Consider the following 22,253-nt stretch of genomic DNA (forward strand, 5'->3'; position numbering starts at 1 on the left):
ATTTGACTCCTGTTTTATTTCCCTTATTATTTTTTGCCATTCTGCTCTCTCCAGCGGAGCATTTCACCTCTCAGCTCCGCACCCCCGGGTTACAAACATCTCCGATGAGGGAGCAGTGGCGTGGCGTGCTTTGCGATGTATCGATTGATCAGTCATTCAAACCAATGGAAAAGTATCGATAAACAGGGTGTTCGCAGCGAACACCTTAATAATCGATTCTTCACCATAGGTTTAAATGTCATAACAATCGATACATCGCAATTCACGCCACGCCACTGTGAGGGAGGGGGTGGTGGGTCTGCTACCACCGCGCGGCGTTATCCTCGAGTCCTTTGGTATAAAGGAAATAATTTGGACGTTTTGGACGTCATTAAGCCGTCCGTGTACCAACATCGGTGCTTTTGAGAAAAAGACTCACCCGCAATACAGGGCGTCCCAGGGTCGCAAGTCATGAATCGAAGTTTTCCCCACGAAATAACGTAACTAAATTTCAATGTTGCCGGATTTTCCCTCGCCAGGTGCAATTTTAACTGTAGACTTTACGGCATTTTCGTCCGAAAATCTCACTAATTTTTCATCCGATCTCGTGCAAAAATCAGACAAACTTTTGACAAAAATTGCACAGGTATATTGTTGAAAATCGAATTGTTTGGGTCAATTATGCAACCTTGGAATGTAGGTACGTTCCTTGCGGGGAACGACGTAAATACAGCCATGCTAAGAAGCGCGTTCTTGGTCAAAATTGACGCTCTAATGCTGAAAAGAATCACAGGCAAATCAGGGCCAGATTTAGGGTTGCGCATGAGGAGCAGCTATGCCTCAAGCGCCCCTCCCCCTCCCCCATCTAGGGCATTGAAATGAGAGGAAATAAGAATAACGAGGAAAAAGAGATGAATAGATAATGAAATAGAGAATGAAAAGATAATGGAGAAAAACTATAAGCACCGAATTTACCGAAGAGCACAAATGGCAAGCATTTTGAAAGCATCTATACTACTAGGGGGCTGTGCCCCCTGGCCGCTACGCGGCCCAACCCCCTGAAGGCGCTCCGCGCCATCAATGGGCCGCTTCGCGGCCCTATTTTTACCCTCCTATCAGTGTTAGTTTTATTTTTCCCCTAAACAATTACGATATGAGGTATACTTTAATTTTAAACTTTACATAAAATTACTTTAAAATTTAAAGGACGCGTTTTGGAATGACTGCTTGATGAAATATTGCAGTAAAACAATGAACTTTGGTAGTCAGGTAATTGGTAATAATTAAGATATCGGGGGTCGGGGATCGAACCCACACCGAGTTCAAAGTGGACGTAATCGACGTCTTAGACGACACGGCCACCGCTCCACATGAAAGTGCAGTGCGAATCTTGTGTAGATAAGTGTAGAGCTGATGCGCAGGCTACCATCTACTGCGCAACCTCCTCGACCACTGCGCATCCTCCCGCGCATAGCGGTAGCAGTACCGGAGCATTCTGTAAACTCACTCACTTTTATAACGTGATTTTAAAAAAACCTGGGTCCTTTTTCCAAAATCTGATTACAGCGGGCTCATCTAGGGCCTATTACCTGTCGATTTACGCAAAAACATGGAAATCGGCCCGGTAGAACGCTCAAACGAACTATGACAAAAAGTATAAATTTACATTGTTTAAATGGGAGAATTCGCAACTTTACCACGTAATATAAAAAAACCTGGGCCATATTTTGAAAATCCGAAAAGAGTTGGCTTATCTAGAGACAATTGCCCGTCGATAGCCGCAAAAATCATGAAAATCGGCCCGGTAGAACGCTGGAACTAAGCGTTACCAGTTTCGCAAAATTAGGAGGTCTTGGAGCTTATAGTATAGATAAGCTCCAAGACCTCCTAATTTTGCGAAACTGGTAACGCTTAGTTCCAGCGTTCTACCGGGCCGATTTTCATGATTTTTGCGGCTATCGACGGGCAATTGCCTCTAGATAAGCCAACTCTTTTCAGATTTTCAAAATATGGCCCAGGTTTTTTTATATTACGTGGTAAAGTTGCGAATTCTCCCATTTAAACAATGTAAATTTATACTTTTTGTCATAGTTCGTTTGAGCGTTCTACCGGGCCGATTTCCATGATTTTTGCGTAAATCGACAGGTAATAGGCCCTAGATGAGCCCGCTGCAATCAGATTTTGGAAAAAGGACCCAGGTTTTTTTAAAATCACGTTATAAAAGTGAGTGAGTTTACAGAATGCTCCGGTACTGCTACCGCTATGCGCGGGAGGATGCGCAGTGGTCGAGGAGGTTGCGCAGTAGCTGTGTAGCCTGCGCATCAGCTCTACACTTATCTACACAAGATTCGCACCTGAGGACTTCATGCCGAGCGGTGGCCGAGTCGTCTAAGACGTCAAATGCGTCCACTTCGATCACAGTGAGGGTTCGATCCCCGACTCATGAAATTTCAATTATTACCTGACTATCACTGTTCATTGCTTTACTGCAATATTTCATCAAGCAGTCATTCCAAAACGCGTCCATTTAATTTTAAAGTAATTTTAAGTAAAGTTTAAAATTAAAGTATACCTCATATCGTAATTTTTTAGGGGAAAAATAAAACTAACACTGATAGGAGGGTAAAAATAGGGCCGCGAAGCGGCCCATTGATGGCGCGGAGCGCCTTCAGGGGGTTGGGCCGCGTAGCGGCCAGGGGGCGTAGCCCCCTAGTATAGTCATACCGTTGTATGCTTTTACTAGACCAATAAATGATATGATTCTGTTTTAATAGATGTCGTCCTCAAACATCTCGCTTTCAATTAAACTTTATGATCAACCAACAAATCAAGGAGCACAAATGGTTATCTACTCGAAATACACACGATTACATCGCTTTATAAGCTTCAATCGGACCGATGCGCGATGTTGTTGATCCATCACATCAGTAGGATTCTTCCAGCTAAGATTCGCCTACAATTTTGATGCATAGGCAACAAACATACCAGAGAACACGAATACTTATCTATTCGATTACCGTAGTCTCGCTCTTTAAATTTCACTAAACCGGTCATACGTAAATCCATTGACAGAGATCACCCTCTTGTCTTTCGCTCGTAATTTTGTTGCATAGGCAACAAACATACAAGGGAACGTTAATAATTATTTATACGAGAAATAGAGTTTTAATAGCGCCTTACTGGCTTCAATTGAATCGATAAACGATGTTGTGGATTGTGACGTTACAGATTTCCTGGCGCATTTCATTTTTTCAAAAAACGAATGATCATAGTTTTTGTTTCAGATTCTATGCGATCCGTCCGGCTTGTTCTTTGAAAATTTCGTACTCAAAAAACAAAATTAGTTTCCCTCCCATTAGGGAATAAACAAAAAAAAAAAACCAAACAAAGTACACCTCGTTAAATCAGGTTAAAGGAAACTCTACATATTATGCTCGTGTACCTAATTTTTTTACGAGCCTTTTTAAAGTATGTGACGTAGTAATACATTTAAATACTAATGCATTTTTTTCAACATTGACAATGTGGTGATAAAAATAGGTAATGGTTTACTTCGTCGGCACAATTGGCAACGTTGGTATGAAGTTAAGATATAAGAGGAACAATCAAACTTTAGTTAGTGTGAATTGCGATGGATGCGAAACAAACATTTTAACTTCTGGATGCAATTATTCGGGCTCCATGGATGTCCGTGTTGCATACGCATGGGAGTGAAGGCGTTTTAACTGCCAACACTTCTCGCCTCGCCAGAAGCGGCGCTCTGTAGTTAATCTGAGAAGTTGGACAAGCTTTGTAAACATCGAAAGTTATTATACGATGTTATTATGGAACGTGGAGATTTTAAAAAGTTCCATTCATTTTCTTATGACATTTCCTGTAAAAAGCACCCCACACGGTTTATATTGTGAAGAAATTAACATCAACATTTGCAGTTTCAGTAAAAAATTTCAAGTTTATACGCTCTGAAAGGCTCTTTTCATTGTGTGGCGGGCTTTACTGCGAGGATCTAAAATGAAAGAGTGTCTTTAATTCTTCATTTATATACTTCGAAGAGATCTCCTGGACAGTAGCCCCATTTATAGTCGCATAGTAGATGCATACATGTAGTCCAAGGCACCTTCGTGGAAGGATTTCCAAATGGATATACAATTTGGAAAAAATGGAAGGTGGATTTCTATATAGATTCAATATTGATTCCATTTTATTGCGAGGCTTGGGGAAAATTGCTTCTCTTTTAAATTTACAGATTATTATTTTTACACTATTGTAATGGACTTTGCATGTCACACATAAAGCAATAAATGAGTAATCGTCCTCTGGAGAGTACTAAAATTGGACATTTTGAGATAAAATACCACTAAATCTAGCTCATCAGTATAAACAAAAACGCACAAAGGTATAAATTAAGAGCGTGGAACTTCGTTTGTAGGGCTTGGAAGTCAAGGCGCCTGAGTGCAATTTCTGCTATTTCGAGGAATACGTGATTTTTGAAGTTCCGAAATTACATGGATCCTGATGGCGGAGAGAAAGTTCAAACTGACTTATTGATGCTTAAAAATTGGAATTTGAGAGCGCATTTTTCACAGAATATGCATTAAGCCTAGTTTTACTTCAAATCATTAATATCTCATTTTTCAGAAACTGCACTTATGCGCCTTGTCCTCCAAGCCCCTCATTTCAACATTGCAAAATTTCCTCTCACCAATTGAATTTTCACGAGAAACAGTTTAGCGTCTCTAACTAAAATCTTTCACCATAAACTTCAACAAAGCCAATAGTCAATGCGTAAGACTAAAGGTAAACAAGTATCGCACATCGTGCACATCAGGTACGCCTTCAATGCCAGTTTAGGCAACAATCATACCGAGGAGCGGTAATCACCGTAAACAGACGACAGTATAATATGCTGTAGTTGATACAACTTCCTTCTTGAAAAAAAACAGTGTACTAAACTACAGCAACAATCTACAACTGCTTTCGACATGAAAAGGCAAATTAAAGTCTTCCACGGCAATAATTTTTGATCATTCATGCGTAGGGTGTGCGGTGTTTTAAGAGGGTGGAACTTACTTTTCAATTCAGGCCCGTGACCATCTAACAAAAAGAGAGAAAAAAAAAAAAAAAAAAAAAAAAAAAAAATTATGGAACAAATCCTGCCCAAAATTCATTTATGTGGAAATTCATTTCCACCGCACAATGAGAGGTGGGCATAAAGCCAAAAAAGTGAGCGTAAGAAAACACAAACCCCCTACCTCCTGCAGCGCCGCGCCGCGCCGCGCCGTAAAGGAAAAAAAAAGAAACGGCAAGCGCTACCTATCGAGACAATCGTGAACCTCAATGCATTGAACGTCAAAAATTTTCAGCGATTTAATTGGCTGAAACTCCGCGGCATCGCAGATTGGCGAAACCCAGCGAAAACATTTGTTTACTTTGTTTTGTTTTGATTGTTCTGCGGGTATCAAATTGCTGCAAATCAATCACTAGAAGCGGAATCCGTCTGTTTGTTTCATCATTTATGTGAATTTTTGATTGTGAGTCCACATTCGAGTCAAGTTATCCCGATTTCAGTCCGTCTTTTGTGAATTACGAAATACCATTTTGGTTTTCTATACCACCAGCCAAGGATTGCAAGCGACGAATTTCACGTCTGACCCGAATTTCTGCAAACTTTCTCCTTGGTAAGAGTTCCATATTTACCTGTTCTGGCCATAAAGTCCATAGACTCTACTCGGACGTATTGCAATGATAATTGTGATGTAATCGTAACCAATGACACATCTTTCTCAGCTGGCATAGCTGGCAAAATTTAGGCTTATCTGAATATTTTCAGGTTGTTTTTAACTAGTAACCTCAGGACTAACATGGATAGTTATTTTTTTTATTTTATATCAGAAATGTATCCGTATGGAATTTTCCTGCACCTACAGGATTTTACAACGTCAGAAATCTATTCTGTAAACAAATACTCTCAAATAGAAAGATGTTGTTGGTGAATGAAAGTTTAACCGATAGTCAAACTATCTCAATGATCGGTTCTGGTTGTGAAAAGGAATGAATATCACACCTCAAGGGAATCAAAACATTATTGCCAATATAATGCCCTAGTTTTCAACAAGCTGAACTTATCCGAGGAAAAACATCAACCAAATGAGGCTCTCTGAGTATGATAATTAATATGTAATGACTGGCACTTTTCAGTCTGCGTGATTTCTACGGTGTTTCTGAGTTTAAGGAAGGTCACGAAAGGAATCATATGTCTATTTTCTGCATGAAGTATCACTTTTTAATATTTATGGATACATTCGATGGACTGAAAAAACTAGAAGACTAATGGAAAATATTCCCTAACTTTTCTTTTTCCACGGCCGATTACTTTGTCTTCCTTGGAACAATATCCAAGCACCCATAAAATTCTGGTTTTTGTAATGACTGATAAACAAAGGCTTACGCCTGCGCTCCAGTTCAGTATTTGTCACAGCAGGCTTATCATCGAAATCCTGTATTTGGCTGCATTTTAAGTTAAGACCAAGCTGAAGTGAGAGGTTTTTGTCAAAACTGTAGAATCACTCAATTTTTATCGTACGTTTACTAGGCGGGATTATTAATAAGCTTAAGCAATCCCCTCTGTAATCAACCATAAGGTTGTTGAACAATCAACAACACCATGAAGGTGTCACACGGAGATTGATTAATACGTGTGACCAATATATTATAACTCCATCTAGCTTAGTTCAGTCATGTAAGTATTGCCAACGAGGAAAAAATTTCAAAAATTGGCTTACATGTCTCAAGTTTAAAAAATCTTATTTTGACAAAGTTTGCCAATAGGAAGAAGCTCATTATTAAACCTCTTGTTGCGGTCATTTTTCATTGAATCTCTCGGCACTCCTTATCATCAAACTTTTTTCTCCACCTTATCTCTGTGTTGCTCAAATATTTGCTATGTAGTAATTGCTTGGGATCATATCATCATCTGATGCAATGTTTCATGCTCCTATCTATTTCTGACAAGATTTGGCTTTGATCTTGAAGCAAAGCAATTCTAATACCATTCAAATGTTATCAGGCATACCCATATTAACTAAATTAAAGTTACCTAGACTTAGTTTTGGATAAATGTTTCTCAGATCCCTAGCTTTTGATTACGTCAAAACTTGGGCTATGCCAAGTAGTCTTAGTGAAGTAGTCTTATTGTTAAGTCTTAAGTAGTGAAGCTGAGGATAGATATCCAGAATTCCTGAGCCAGAAGTTTTTACGGTTTTGTATTTCCAGCTCTAAGTAACTCCGCCAAACCAACAATTGGCAAGAGCTGTGGGTAGGAATGGCTTGTGTCTCTAACGCAAAACTTACACGATACAGAATAATATAAGATAAAGATAACGATAAGATAAAGAAACGGAAAGAAATACTATCCTAACCTCAAGCCCATTTATTAATTTTTATCCTCACATCATTCTGGAAAAAATCCATCAAAACTAAACAAACTCTTAAAATCTTTTAAGCATAGCTAACTTCAAAATATTGATGTCAGTAAGTGACATTCCTGGCGCAGATCTGAGTGAGTAAATTTGTGAAATTGTTAATTTTCTTTTTTATCTCATCCATCCTTCTCTCCATTTGTTGCATCTCTGAGATGTTGAATTCTTTTCTGTTTCTTTCAGAATTCGATAATATGGAAGTCTGTGTCGACAATGTGGAATCTGCCGAAAGTGCAATCAAAGGCGGAGCTTCCAGACTAGAGCTCTGTTCAGCACTCAGCGAGGGCGGTTTAACCCCAACTGTAGGTCTCTTAACAGCTGTCAAAAGTTTCTCGACGATCCCAGTATTTGTGATGATCCGACCAAGGGGAGGTAATGATTTTGTCTACTCTCAACGCGAGCAAACTACCATTTTTGTGGATGCAACCTCTCTCAATGAAAACGGTGCAGATGGATTCGTCTTTGGAGCACTAACCAAGAACAGGAAAGTGGATGAGCACCTGTGTCAACGTGTTTTAGATATTGCCGGCAAAAAACCAGTCACTTTCCACCGTGCTTTTGATCTTGTAGCCAACCCTAGTGAAAGTGTTGAGGTAATGTCTAATTGAATATATTACTCTGTTTCGTATTTGTTACAAGAAAAATGTTACACGCAGAAATTATCAAACAGCTGCAATTTAAGAAAAAGGGTATCAGAAGGGAAGATAAAATTACATGAAAGCAGATGGATGGCTTAAGGTGATTCGATGGACGCCATATTTAGTGTCAGAACGGCATGCGATATATCGCATCAATTGGTTCCATATTTTCAGCTACTCGTCATTTTTCTCCTATTTTGAGATCGCAATTTTGTTGTCAGGAGTCTAAAGCACTCACTTACCAATTTTAACAAAGAAATTCAACGTAATAAAGGCGTGGTTTTTTCAGAGAGAAAATATCGCATTCGAGTGCAGTTTCGATATCAGTATCGAATGCGATGTTTTCTCTCTGAAAAAACCACGCCTTTATTAAGTTGAATTTCTTTGTTAAAATTGGTAAGTGAGTGCTTTAGACTCCTGACAACAAAATTGCGATCTCAAAATAGGAGAAAAATGACGAGTAGCTGAAAATATGGAACAAATTGATGCGATATATCGCATGCCGTTCTGACACAAAATATGGCGTCCATCGAATCACCTTAAGTAAAATAATGCTGTCTTAGTTTACAACATTGTACCTAAGTCTCTGCTCATTTTCTTCTTTTTTTTTTTGGTAAAGCGCTTAAAACTAAACAACAGTTTCTGTTGGAAGAAATCTTTGTACATTCTTCACTTATTTTTAAAGAATCTTACGAAATTGCAAGGAAACATTTTGATTAGTTCTCTTCAAAGAAAATAACATATGATTCAAGATTTTTAAGCTTTGCAATTGAAGTATGTACTTTTCTAATTTAGCCGTCGAATTGGAGCACAGGGGTGCAGAAAGTTATAAAAAAAAAAAAAAAAAAAAAAAGTACACTACTTACTGGATCGATATATTTTGCATTAATTTTACGCAAAAAAAAGACAAAGATTGTTTCCCAACGCGCAGATTTAAATAGTTCTTTTCATTTCTTTTTCACGTCCAAATTTCATGGTCAATGCTAATAAAGAAGGAAGAACATTATCATCACACCAAACGATGCATCCTGATGAAAAATCCTCCTTTTCATGAACAGCATCCATGGTTAGAGTTTAAAATCATTTTTACCCTTTTACAAAGAACTGACTTCAATATTGCTTTGCAATTTTCTTTGAATATCTTTAAAAGAGTGGAGAAAATTTACAACAACTTTCAAGATAAATCGTTGGTTAGTTAATTTTAAAAAAATGCAATGTAATCAGAGACCTTCATCGTCGAAATTGAATGCATTTTTCGACTTTAGCCATCAATATGAAAGTTTTTATGACACCCCTTGTGTTAGGTTATTCTCTCCATTTCTCATCCACTGTGTACTTTTCTGTTTTCCTGCCAGGTGATCATAAGGTTAGGATTTTCTCGTATCCTGACATCGGGTCAGCAGCAATCAGCGTTTATTGGCATAAAATTGATCCGAAATCTAATTGAACAAGCAGATGGAAGAATAATCATTATGCCTGGAGCTGGGATAAACAAAACCAATCTAGAACATATTTTGCGTGAGACCAAAGCTGTAGAATTTCACGCATCCGGGCGCTACCACAAGATTCCAATTCTCAGTGATGACTGTATGTTGGATCAAGAGGAGGACAGCAAATTACATCTTGGTGCAGCCAACATATCTCTCTACAAAACGGACGTCCAAACCGTCATGGATATGGTCAGTATTTACAATCAGGTCAAAAGCCGAGTATTTTGATAAGCAATCGCTTCACCTTGTACTTTGCCTCAATGTTTCACGCAGGAGCAGTTTTGAAGCGGTCAATTAATTAAGTCTAGTTTCTGCTAGTAGAGCTCATTGCATTGACTTCATCACTTGTCTTTAATTTTTACTATTTCTATGTATAGTTTGTTTTCTATGGAAGGAAAAGTGTATAACCAGTTCTCTCTCTACGACTGGATATTGTTACGATTATTTTTCATGGATCCAGCTAAATAAAATACAGTCCCCAAATCTTTTGAATGGGATCATTTGAAAGTATGTCTGCCAAACGAAACTATATTCATTATGATGTGAACCCCGTTATGCTTATACTCTTAGGCGTCTTAAGGCTCATGTCTTAATGCACATAATTTTGTTTGGCAGAATTACGTCCATTTGATCCCTGTAGACTCAGCTTAGACATTTATATGACTGATTTAACTGAACAAATCAGCCTGACTACATTTCAAGTTGCCTCTTTTTCCGTAATGTTTTATTTTTTTAACAGAGAACTAAACTTTGCAATGACTTTAAATTCTCTGTGAATTCATTCATCTCAGATTATGAAGGACATACTCATAAAATTTCAAGTTTTAGTATTTTTTAGTTAACTATTGGAAAAAAAAAAAAAAAAAAAAAAAAAATTAAGCAACGTTTGATGTAGTCGGGCTGGTTCTGATTAAATCCATTCAATTTTGCTGAATAACTTTGCTGATATACTTTTAAATAGCTCCTAAATTTATTTGCGGATTAGGATGCTCAAATTTTCAACATCTATTGCTAAGTACAGACCTCATTTTGGTCACCGACTTGGCCCTCTGTTGCAAGTTGCAACTGGAAGATATAAAAATCAATTAATCAATGGTAGAATCATTAGAAAAACGGGATAGCAAATGCTATGAATCAGAATTTTGAACCTACAATGTTACCTACAATGTGAGTTTGAGTATTTTTGTTGTTGTTTCTTATATCCTTGATCTGTTGTGTAAAATGTCAACATTTAATTTTCTGAAGTTGCAAAGCCAGTCCATCATCAGAATACCTTTAAAGAGAAAATATAGCCACCCCACCAGAGGCCTAGAAGTAGCTGCAACTTTAGATGGTTACCTACTGCCTTATTTTTAACCCATAATGCCATAAAAAAGGGGCATCTATTAAGAAGTGCTCCAAAATGTTAAGGCATAATTATTTTTAAACTAAAATCAACTTATTTTACTGTGCAATTTGAGTAAAATTCACAGTGCTACCAGGAAATAGAACTAAATATTCAGTCGTGTTAACCATTGTCAATTTAAGACGATTATTAGGAAATAAAACTGTAGTTAAAACTTTACCTTGTGAAACGTCATACATTATTATTTCATGAGGTACAGAGTTTAGTGAAATATTTTATTTCATAATTATTCTATGGCTCTATTTTATTAGTTTTATTTTTACATACTCAGTCAGGACATCTGCTATTTTCGGGTCTTATCGTTGCTCTCTTTGATTCTGAAACGGAGATTTCTGGTGGGAACATAGGAAAGCAGGTTAAAGCAAGTTATTGAAACAAAAATTAGAAGAACTCAATTAAAAATATTAATTCCTAATTTATTGTAGTTCCATTGGGTTGGGAGGGGGGGGGGGGGGGGAGACTCACTATCAACAAAATGTAATTTTTGTTGGATCTCCCCTGTAATCTAAAAAACATTTTAAGCTTTAATCTTTCCTGTACGAGGTTTGACCCAATAAATACAAGGGGAAAAGGGAGGGGTTAATTTCTTTCAATTTAGTAATTGTATTAGTTTTGTTAAATGCCCATTTAAGAGTATTAGGCTTTCATTGTAACCTTTATCCCAAATCGCTCCTAAATTTTAGTGCTTACAATCCAAAGCCATTATTTTTTTCATTTTACTGTTTTTTTTTTTTTTTTTTTTTTTTTTTTTTTTTATTTCCACCCCATCAAGGGGTTGAAGCATCTTAAGACTGAGATATTAATGTAACCTTAGTGTTTTTATGAATGTACTTTTATTTACATTTTTTACTGCCTTAGTTATGTAGAAAGTAAGATTAGATGAATATCTACCAAAGTAATATTTCTGTAATTGCGAATAGCCAAGTTATCTAGGACCCTAACTTTAAAGAAATGATTATCTGAGAGTTTGGAGTTCAGGGGGAAGAAGATAGTCCATTAATGAAATTGGGGTCAGAGAAATTAGGTATGCTAGGTGCACTTCCGTGTTTAAATTAATTGCATTTTCCCTCAGTGCTGTTGTGTAATGCTGTGAGTTTTATTTTTCTTAAAATTGCTCACTGGTCTTCCCATCATCCGAATGATCTGGGTTGGTGTAAATTTAGATGAGTAAAAAGCGTAAATAATAAAAAAAGAAACTGAACACCCATAATCAATTATAAGTGAGAATGGCCTGCTATTACCATGTGAGGATTTAAGTCTTTTTTAGTTGAAGTATTCTTATAATCAGCTTTGCTCCCCGAATTTTTCCCTAATAGTTTTAGTAGATCCTGTTGACTTCTGGCAAGATTGCACTTGTTAAGTTGACCTGGATAGTTGAATCATCAAATTTTACAAGGGTTTACGTGCCAAACTCTTTTAAAGCTTATTTTTACTTGTGACCTCTGGGCTCTAGGATTTGGGTATTTGAGCAATCTTCTAAATGCAAGGAAAAAAAAAAAGACGATTGCCAACAGACTCTAACTTTAGTTTCCTACATTGAAATTAAATAGTTTGATTTGAAGAGATATTAATAGCAGCCAGCAACCTTTTTTGCCAAAAACAGAAGCAGGCAAAAGAGGAATACAGTAAGACCTTGAATTATCAGATTGCGATTTAACGGATCGATCCTCCGGTCCCTTCAGCAGGACCCACTAGCACAATTTTACGGATTCCACGATTTAATGGATTGGACCTCCGGTCCCGTGAAATTTGATAAATCGAGGTCTTACTGTAGATAAAATCATCATTATATCAACTATTTTAGTCCATAAGAAAAAAAAGTCCAGATTGTTTGGTAATTCACTGTTATAAATTTTATGTTTCTTTTCTTTGTGTAATTTTCCATCGATTGTGTTTCCCTAGTTATTGAAGCTAATCATAAGCTCTTGTCAAATGTAGATTATGTGCAGAAGTATGGAAAGATTTTTCATAAAAAATGATTGAGATTTGTGAATGAAAAAATCCTGAAAAACTTAAAAGATTCTTTGGCAATAAAAAAGTAGAAGAAATAAGAGCAATAACAATATAAATGTCCTTATTCATGAAATTACTCTAGGCTTTCGTGCTTTCTCTCAGTATGTAGTGATTCGCTCCTGATAAAGATTAGTTAAATATCTACTGTATTGAGATTTGGCCATGATCATGCTAAGTGAAAAACTCAGTGTAAATATGCTCTGTATGTTTTATATTGTTGTTCATTCAAAGTATCTATTATTTTTCTTTAAAAACATGAAGATACGTGCAAAATAGGAGCTATGATTTTACTGATACTAATAATAGGATGATGAAACTCTCAAACCATGAATTTCGTTTGCGGTGTTCAGAAATCTCCGCTCCCATTTTATTTTTCTGAAGAAGAACAAATCAACATCATTCTTCAAGGTTTTTCACAGAATTTTGTTCTCACAGAGATGAAAAACCTTGGAAGTTTTAAAAAATTGTTGTTGATGGGTTTTCCATTTAAAAAATAAAGTCTGACAGGATGTCTGCAATTTCGTAAAACGAGCTATGTGGTTTGAGAGTTTCGTCTTCAAAAAGTTTACCATTGGGACAAATATCATTCTGAGGTGCTACAGTTATTATTGGTTTTATTTTGTCTGTTCCTTTCGGGGGTGAAATAATTTTCTGTTAGTTATGAGGTCACTTCTCTGTTAACAATGCCAATTTAATTTAATTTATTTGTTCTACTAGTTTATTTTTTCATTACTGCAATATCTATCTCATACATTAATACTTTTACTATACGAACTTCGTTGGAGGAGTTCAACCCTGACAGCATCTGGTATGATCTCATTGCATTATTAGTAGGCAGCAGTCACCACAAAGGTCCTTTGCAAAAATCCCTCGAGACTCGTTTAGAAGCCAGAGGGTGTTGACTCAGCCTGAAGGAGATTAAAGAGTTGTGAAGTTCTGATGTAAATGGACTTGTTAGACTTAAGGTCGCCGCATATAGGCATTAAATTTGACATGACAAGTCTCTTTGCAGAAGAGTTTGAGCATCCAGGCTGAGTTTTAACTTTTCTGCAGATAGACTTGTCCTATCAAATGTATTTCCTGTGTGCAGCAACATTACCTAAGTCTAACAAGTCTATTAACATCAGAACTTTGGTACAACCTTTTCATCTCCTCCAGGCTGAATCATATTTTTTCATCACTTTGTCCTCTACATGTGGTAGCCCTAGAGTAGAAAATTAGCCCTGAATCCGATCCATTTTTGAAGTAGATAGGTTTCTCTCTGTAGCCACTAAAAAACATTTCCTAGAATGCCTTTAAGAAAGTCCCACCAATAATTTCCTCATCAGATTTTCATTTGAAACAACCACCATTCCTTTTGTCCCAATTGGATTCTGATTGTCGGAACAAGAATCCCATGGGGACAACGGTTGTTGAGGTTTTCTTAAGTAGAAATCAATTGGAATATTATTAACACCCAATTTTTCCCCTTTTAATGTAGATAGACTTCTCTTGTATCAATAGACTGATTTAATTTAACCAAAATCAGGCTAACTGCATTTCCTTGTTGCCCAATTTTCTCTCATTTTTATTTAACAGAGATCTCAACTGAGCGATGCCCTTAAACTTTCTGTTAACTCACCCCAGATTTTGAATTATATACTCACAAAATTTTAAGTTTTAGTTTTGAAAGTATGTTGGATTTTTTTTCTTTAACAAACGGGTGTAAAAAATTCGGCATGAAGCTGAAAATCTCAATACAGAGGGAAATTGAGATGTATGAGAATGTATGAAAATGTATTGAGATTTTCAACTTTATGCTGAATTTTTAATGCATGTTGACAGGAAAAAACTCCAACATCCCGTTACGACCCGTGCGTCTGCTGCAATCAGTTTGTGTTTTGGTTTTGCTAAGTTTTCTGTTCAAATAATAAAACTTCAGAGACAGACCGGAACTAGAAAAGTAGCTGGGATGTCGGGCCCATCAGTGCTTGAACCGGCCTATTTTATTTGTATTTTGATGTTTTAAAGGGACAACCTGGTTCAGAATACTGCTCAATTTTGACTGGCTCACTAGGATTTTTCCCAAAGTTCCTGCCTTGCCCATCCGCCCCTGATCAGAGAAGATAAGACAACATCTGATGTAGTTAGACTGTCCAATTAAATCTGTCCAAACGTATACAAATCTTTGTCAGGCTGAAGTTTTAAATTTGTCTATCTCTTTCGAAATCTTGCCTCTGTTAAACCATATTTGCTCCATAATATATGTTCAACAGGAGTAAGAGAAGTATTACGGATCATAAAAAGTTGCAAAGAGCAACATTTTCATGATGCTCTGACTAGGATCTGATGATCTTGAAAACCGAGGAAAGTCCAAGAGTTTTTCATTTCCAGAAAACTTAGAAAATACTAAGAATTTCAACTCTTTTGTTGCATTTTCTCTTTTTTTCGAGAATTGTAGAAAATAGATCACACTAGAATGCTTTAATATTATCACAGTTTTATAGTTTGAAAAGTTATATGAAGGACGGTCACATAGTTGGGAAAATATTTAGAGATTTTTCCTGACAACCTTGTAAGGCACCTTCAACTGTTGAGGGGCTTTTGATCCTTGGTCGCACAATTTTGCCAATTTATTTGTTGAATATAAAACTTCTTTGTCATTAGCGACTTTATTATGCCGCAGCCATAGGGCATTCAAAATTATCTTTCCTTGTGTCTAATACTTCTATTTTTTAAAAATAAATTTTGGAATGTTTTTTTTCTAATTTTTGCGTCAAATTATTTACTTAGTCTTTTGTTCTTGTTTCGTAATGATCTATAGGTGGAGGGAAATCTCAAATCTTTGCTGCTCAAAAAAGATGATATGAGCATCTAGAAAAACAGCATAATGATATTTTATTATTTTGCAACCTGCTTTGCAACGTCATGCTGCAACCTAGTTTTGTTAAATTCGTTTCTGAATATATGTAGCTCCTTTTCTTTGCTTTATTGTTCATGTTGAAAATTTGCAGATAAGAAAAGGAAGAGAATGTAAAGGTATAGGTATTGATGTGAGTTATTTCAAGAACCAATGCGTCAACGCCTTGATTATTGGAATAACTCACCCTGAATAATGGCGTCATTCAACTAGACATTCAACCACAACTGTATATAAATAGAAATAGTACGTATTGATGGCAAAAAACCTCTAGTTCTCATTTTGCAATGCTATAACTTCCTGTCACATTTTACCGTACTTAAAGCAAATTCAACCGTTTTAAGTTGTGAAATTTTGCGTGATTTTTTAATGTAAGTATAAACTGATCATCTAAACAAGTTTTATCTTCACTCTTGATAAATTATAAATTCAAGACGAAAACTACTCTGGTTAAATTAATTTTTTGCATGGTCTCAGTATTTCATTGCAAAGAATGGAAGTTGCACTATCCTAGCAACATTGGAATGCTCTTGGTTCCTTTTTTCCAAAATGCAATCCATTTATCCTATTAGGGGTCTGCTGGTATCGAGCAAATAAACCTACAGATGGTCACATTTTTTTTTTTTTTTTTGGGGGGGGGGGGGGGAGGTAGGCCCACTAGCTTCGCTAATGCATATTCGAGAACCTGGCACCTAAGTGTCACACCATGCTAAAATGCAAGTTGGCAGTTTATCCACCGTATCAATCGAACCATGAGCCAAGAAAGTAGCTTAGTAATTGTTATACATTTCAATTACATTTTCAGGATTGTTGCCTCAAACTTTACTTTGACAAACTTTAAATTGAAACAATAAAATTAAATTTTAAGCCCCCCCCCCCGGGCCCATTGGGTCCGGGTTCAAGAAGGTTGAAGCCTCAAGGACAGTAATCAATCTCACTCTAGCTCATCATACCGATATGGTGACCTGGTCTGGCGATGCATTGAAGCCGATCTGATCAGCTCTTATGTCATCTCGCCTAATCGAAGTATGAGCATTTCGTTATGCAAGTCCAGGTGTGGGAAGCGGGTCAACATTTGCCGATGCGTTTTTTTGAATTTAGCGCCATTCAACCTGATTTTGGCCTTGCGCGTTGCGGTGTTCAGTTTCCCCCTCCCCTTTCTCTGCGTGCCTTGACTTTCGCACTGAATAAAACCATCGCTGCTGGTATTTTAACGTGGGAAGTTTATCTGATTATTCCTATACGACAAATTTTCTTCGAGTTAACCGATCTGAGACCTCGGTTTCTTGCGTGGAAAACCCTTTTCCCATTGTAGACGAACTACTTTCACGCGCCCGAGGGACGACCGGTCACGCTCAGATTCGCCGGTCGGAACTTCGGAAGTTTTCTGAAAAAACGTGTCACAGATCGCTTCCCCAACACGTGAAAGTGCCTTCCCAATTTTGCGGCCCCTTCAGCTTCCCTCGATCACCTACCCGTCTGAAACGGTTCTAGCCAAGTCAATTTGCCGATCGTTCTTTCTCCGCAAGGAGGGCTTGGTCCGAGAATAATTGCCCGAATATAGCATTTTTTCTTTGCCCCGAAAAAGTAGTTCCGTTACCTGTATTCTGCCGCTTGGAAACCCCGACCAATCAAAATGGTTCTTGGCTTCGTGTGCCGCCAATCATCATCGTTGCTCACTCACACTCTCACACATCCGTTGAAGTTCTCAGCTAGCCGGAGCACGCCGTTTGTCAATTTTGTCACTTCTTCAGCGAATTTAGCCAAAAAAGCAAATATGGCCGGACGTTCCAAAGTGTATTTCGACATGACCGCCGACAATGTCCCTGTGGGCAGGATTGTTATGGAGGTAAGTGTTCAACTTTTCTCGAAAACCACTTGCGATTCCCCAAGCCTCTAACCTCCCAAGGCCTTGAACATCGGCGCTATGGCCGGCGTTCCTATGTCATGAAGTCATTCTAGAAAATTTCCCGACATTCGCATGCAACCCTCTTAGGTTTTGGTCTATTTCTCACCCCAGCCGAGCTTTCCATTCCCAAGATTTTTTTTAATCCAGCTCTGATGGTTATCAGTTGCATTCGGTCTTCGTGTTTTGTGGTGACCTTCCTCACCATGATATGCCGAAAAAGGCTTTTACCGCACCGGGTCACGCGGAAGATGTACACTTTCTTCCCATTTTCTCTCTTCTGCGATATCTCCTATCATCCTTTATTGTTTCCCTCTATGAATCTAAAAGAAGTGCTGTTATCCTTCATTTCCCTATGCCTCATCAGGATTCAATCCATGGTTAACCTAACTAAGATAGCTTATGGACTATAGGCTCTTGTAGCTTTCTCCAATCTTATCTCCACCCTCAGTTCTTTACATACATGCTTTGCTGCAACAGGTCGCCGAATTGGCTTGCCTAATACAACTACAGTTTTTTTCATTTTGAATGCTTGGCTTTCTGCTGCTGATGTGCTGTAAATTCTTCTATGTAGCATGTGATCATTTTTCAACCGCTGCCCCTCATTTCATTGGCCTGTGTTGTACATTGGACTAGCCCCATGTTTCCCTCTGCTCAATTAGGAAAATTTCTCTGTGGGATGCTGGACTGCTCTTGGTATTCCTATTTTCATTGATCAGTTTACTGTTTGCGTCTCCCATGAACGGTGCGTGTAAGACACTGCGTCCACTGCCTCCTTTGTTCTTGGTCATGAAGATATCGCCCAACGTATACAACATTTATTTGGGAAGCAAGGGCTATTTTTAGTGAGCTTAATTTCCAATTGTTTCCAAAGCATAGGGGTCATCTACCCCGTAGACATGACCGATTGTAGTAAGAGAGTGCGAGTTTAGATTTTCTCACTGAGCTGAAGTATCTAGTCAATCATAGAACTGGGTAAATGTTAGATGGGAAGTATGCACATCATGGATATGGCTCAAGGCAGATGCTGATGGCAGAAGCCCCTCTCCATCTCACCAACTTTGCAATTAGTACGTGAACTTGCCTGTGCTTTCCCTTAGAAAAATTTCTCACCATTTTGTCTTTGCCACACCTCTGAGTGGAATTATTTGGATTCTAGAACTGAGGAAAAAAAAGAAGAGACTTAAGTCAAATCAACCTGAATGCATCAAATGTCAGATGGCCCTCTGGTTAGCATGTAAATTCTGTTGAATGGTGCAATTTTCGGATGTGACTTCTGTCTAATCTTTTCTTTCCCCAGTTCTAGGTACATCAAATCTTACAGCTAGAGATCTGTCTCTTTGCGGTCCTATTATATGAATGTTTTCAAACATTTGAAATCACCACTTTTTTAAACCAAAATTTTAGGAGAAAGCCTGAAGTTTAATAGCATCTTTTTCTGATTACAGCTCCGCAATGATGTAGTCCCAAAAACAGCTGAAAACTTCCGTGCCCTCTGCACCGGTGAACAAGGTTTTGGTTACAAGGGCAGCACCTTCCACCGTGTCATCCCCAACTTCATGTGCCAGGGTGGTGACTTCACAAACCACAACGGCACTGGTGGCAAATCTATCTACGGAAACAAATTCGAAGATGAGAACTTCACCCTCAAGCACACTGGACCAGGTATGTATCATTTACTGAGATTAATGGATTGTTGCTTGATGAGTAAAGACCACGCAGTGACCAACTGAACCATGATGAACTCTGGCGAATTTTAAGGAGCTTCTTAATTAATTGCGTATTGTTACTGGTAGAATAACCCTCAATTTGGGCTGATTTGCATTTCCATTTGTATTATGATTTCTAGAAAATATCTCCTGCAATACTTACAAAAAATTCTCTTGAAAATTCAGCAGGATGTAGGCAACAAAAAATGTAAAGAATATGGGCAATCTGAGTATTGCATCATTCATTAAAATATAGTTAAGCACATCAATAATGTCAGGATTTCGGTGTATTTTTGCGGAAGTACTGAAAAAACAAGGATTTTTTCTGTTTAGAGTTTGCCCTTTGTTGATAGAGATAAATGCTCGTCTCTTCTTAGCTTCAAATTAGCACTACTTCAGAGGTTGATACATGCTATCATATGGCACTATTGATGAGTGGTGACGGAATCTTACTTGACTCTTGTCCCAAGATTATTAGGAAACTTTTGTGTGTCAAATTTCATCAGACGCTAGGTGTAAATTCTGTGCTATTGTAATGTAAGTTCACATGCTCCACATTATGTATGAAAATGTTCCAATTTGTTCTACTTTGAAAAACAAGAGTAATCTCTCTTCTAATCTGAAGGAGACCTTTCAAAAATCTAAGATGAGAAATAGTTTATTGAGCCACAATAGGCACCAGATAGTGCATTGTAATCGGACATTTGTGAATTCTTGAAAGAGGCAAAAACCTTTTGAATCGATTCAGATTCTGTTATAATCTCATGCAAATCATCCAATTTTGCTAGCATGTTAAATTGAAGTTGAGACAACTCTTCTTTGAAATTATCTGAAGATGAGATGTGATAAAGTTTACTTGAGTTAAGTTGAGTAAGACTATTTTGACAAAGATTTTTTATTTTTTTTACAGGTATCCTTTCCATGGCTAATGCTGGCCCCAACACCAATGGAAGTCAATTCTTTATCACAACCGTGAAAACCTCCTGGTTGGACAACAGGCACGTTGTTTTCGGTCAAGTCATCGAAGGTATGGATGTTGTCAGGAAATTGGAAAGCTATGGATCTCAAAGCGGCAAAACATCCAAGGTTATCACTGTTCAAGATTGTGGGCAACTTTCTTAATCAGGGAACATCATGCGCACCTGTGTCCAGCTTCCAACAGCATCTGCTCTTCACCGGTGAATGCAGTATTTTCTACCCCCCCTACCCTTACACAACGGCATAAAATCCTGTGGCCCTGCAATTTAAAGTTATTAAAATGAACAAAAATAGGTGTCTATCGGCATGATGTCTAACATCTGGTGTACAATATTTTAATCTATTTATTTTTATTGTATTTTAATTAATGCCCAGTTTTAACTTTGTATCCATACAATCTTTCACAGCATTTATATTCTGACTCATTCCACTAATCGTGTAGCTTATCGGTCAGTCTCGGTGCCAGTTTAGGATATTTTGATCAGTTGATTCTTTTTTACGTTTAGATTGTAGACGAAATTTGTTAACTTTCTTTTTCTTTTTCTACTCTGCGTCATATTTTTTTTGCAAGGTTCATCCAATGCTGGCTCATTTTGTGCGATAATCCGTAATTTTTTCTATTCATTTTCCCTATATTTTCTCCTTTTTCTTAACTCTTCATGTGAGCACATGTATCAACCTTGAATAATAAATGTTGGAGTGGTAGTATAAGTTCTTTTTTTTCTTATTTGTAACCTCACAAATGTCAAAGTTCTGTCAAACTGTAAAGATGGCTTTCACTTAGATTAGTTCATTTAGTTTTCGACTCTCAGCTGTCCCAGCTAAAGTTTCAAGAGCATCACCAATTTAATAGCTGATCAATAACAATTTTACCTCTCCAAGTAGCAACCCCCCCTCCCCCTCCTTCCTCTGCGCATTAGTACTTTGAGTGTTAACGAGGAATGTCAAATCATGAAAATTCCAATTTCCATCAGGGATTGGTGACACATTAAGAGGTCTGATTTATGTTGAGACTTCATTCAAGTCCAGTGTTACATCACAGGAGGCTCAATTTTTTTTTATATTTGAAGAGGTGCACCAATGAACAGATAAGAGTGAAGATCGAAAGGGTTTCATCCACTACAAATTCTGAATGACAGTCTGAAAATAGGTAATTCTCAAAGACTCAAAGGATACCATTTTGAGTCAGAGTGGAGCAGAATCTTCTGATCTGCACTGTAAATTCTCTTTATTCTTGTTCTTATCAATGATGTATCTCTGGAGAGGTTGCTATATTAAATGAATTTTCAGCTTAGCCATTAGATTTTGTCTCTCAAAGGTTGCTGAATTTGAGTGGTAAACTCAAATGTGTTATGGGCAAAGGGAAACATTTATTAGGAATGGTATGTACAGTTTGCAGGGTCTACCTTTGACCAGAATGATCTTACTCCAAATCTTTCCTACGCCTAGTCAAGTTTTGTAATCCTTAGTGAGTTTCAAACAGAGGATTAAATGTAGGCCTAATTTATCTAACAATCGTGCGACTCAAAGCTGCAGCTAACTAATGTGCACTCGTTACCAGCGACTCATTGCCAAGATGTCAATCCTGAAAATTTGTTGATGCGCAGGTAATATTTGTTTTTAAGGAATGGGTAGGATTCATCAATCAAGGAAAATTCGAAATCACCTGCCAGGGATGTATTTTTAAGCAAAATGCCAGTGGCATTGTGTTATCTCAGGGCAGAGAAAGCTCAAGCAATTATAACTGCTAACTTCAAC

General features: G+C 37.5%; 2 protein-coding genes across 2 annotated transcripts; both read left to right on the forward strand.

Moving 5' to 3' along the window:
* The first annotated feature begins 5,368 nt into the window (after positions 1-5,368).
* On the forward strand, positions 5,369-15,750 carry LOC109029761 (copper homeostasis protein cutC homolog). The gene is made up of 3 exons (XM_019040382.2): positions 5,369-5,657; positions 7,641-8,050; positions 9,451-15,750. The coding sequence occupies exons 2-3, from the start codon at positions 7,652-7,654 to the stop codon at positions 9,811-9,813; spliced, it is 762 nt and encodes a 253-aa protein (XP_018895927.1). The 5' UTR covers positions 5,369-5,657; positions 7,641-7,651; the 3' UTR covers positions 9,814-15,750.
* Positions 15,751-17,000: 1,250 nt separating this feature from the next.
* Positions 17,001-21,206, forward strand: LOC109029767 (peptidyl-prolyl cis-trans isomerase). The gene is made up of 3 exons (XM_019040390.2): positions 17,001-17,751; positions 19,257-19,473; positions 20,428-21,206. The coding sequence occupies exons 1-3, from the start codon at positions 17,539-17,541 to the stop codon at positions 20,637-20,639; spliced, it is 642 nt and encodes a 213-aa protein (XP_018895935.1). The 5' UTR covers positions 17,001-17,538; the 3' UTR covers positions 20,640-21,206.
* Positions 21,207-22,253: the final 1,047 nt, after the last annotated feature.

Source organism: Bemisia tabaci, chromosome 3, assembly GCF_918797505.1.
Source record: "Bemisia tabaci chromosome 3, PGI_BMITA_v3".
NCBI classification, from domain to species: domain Eukaryota; kingdom Metazoa; phylum Arthropoda; class Insecta; order Hemiptera; family Aleyrodidae; genus Bemisia; species Bemisia tabaci.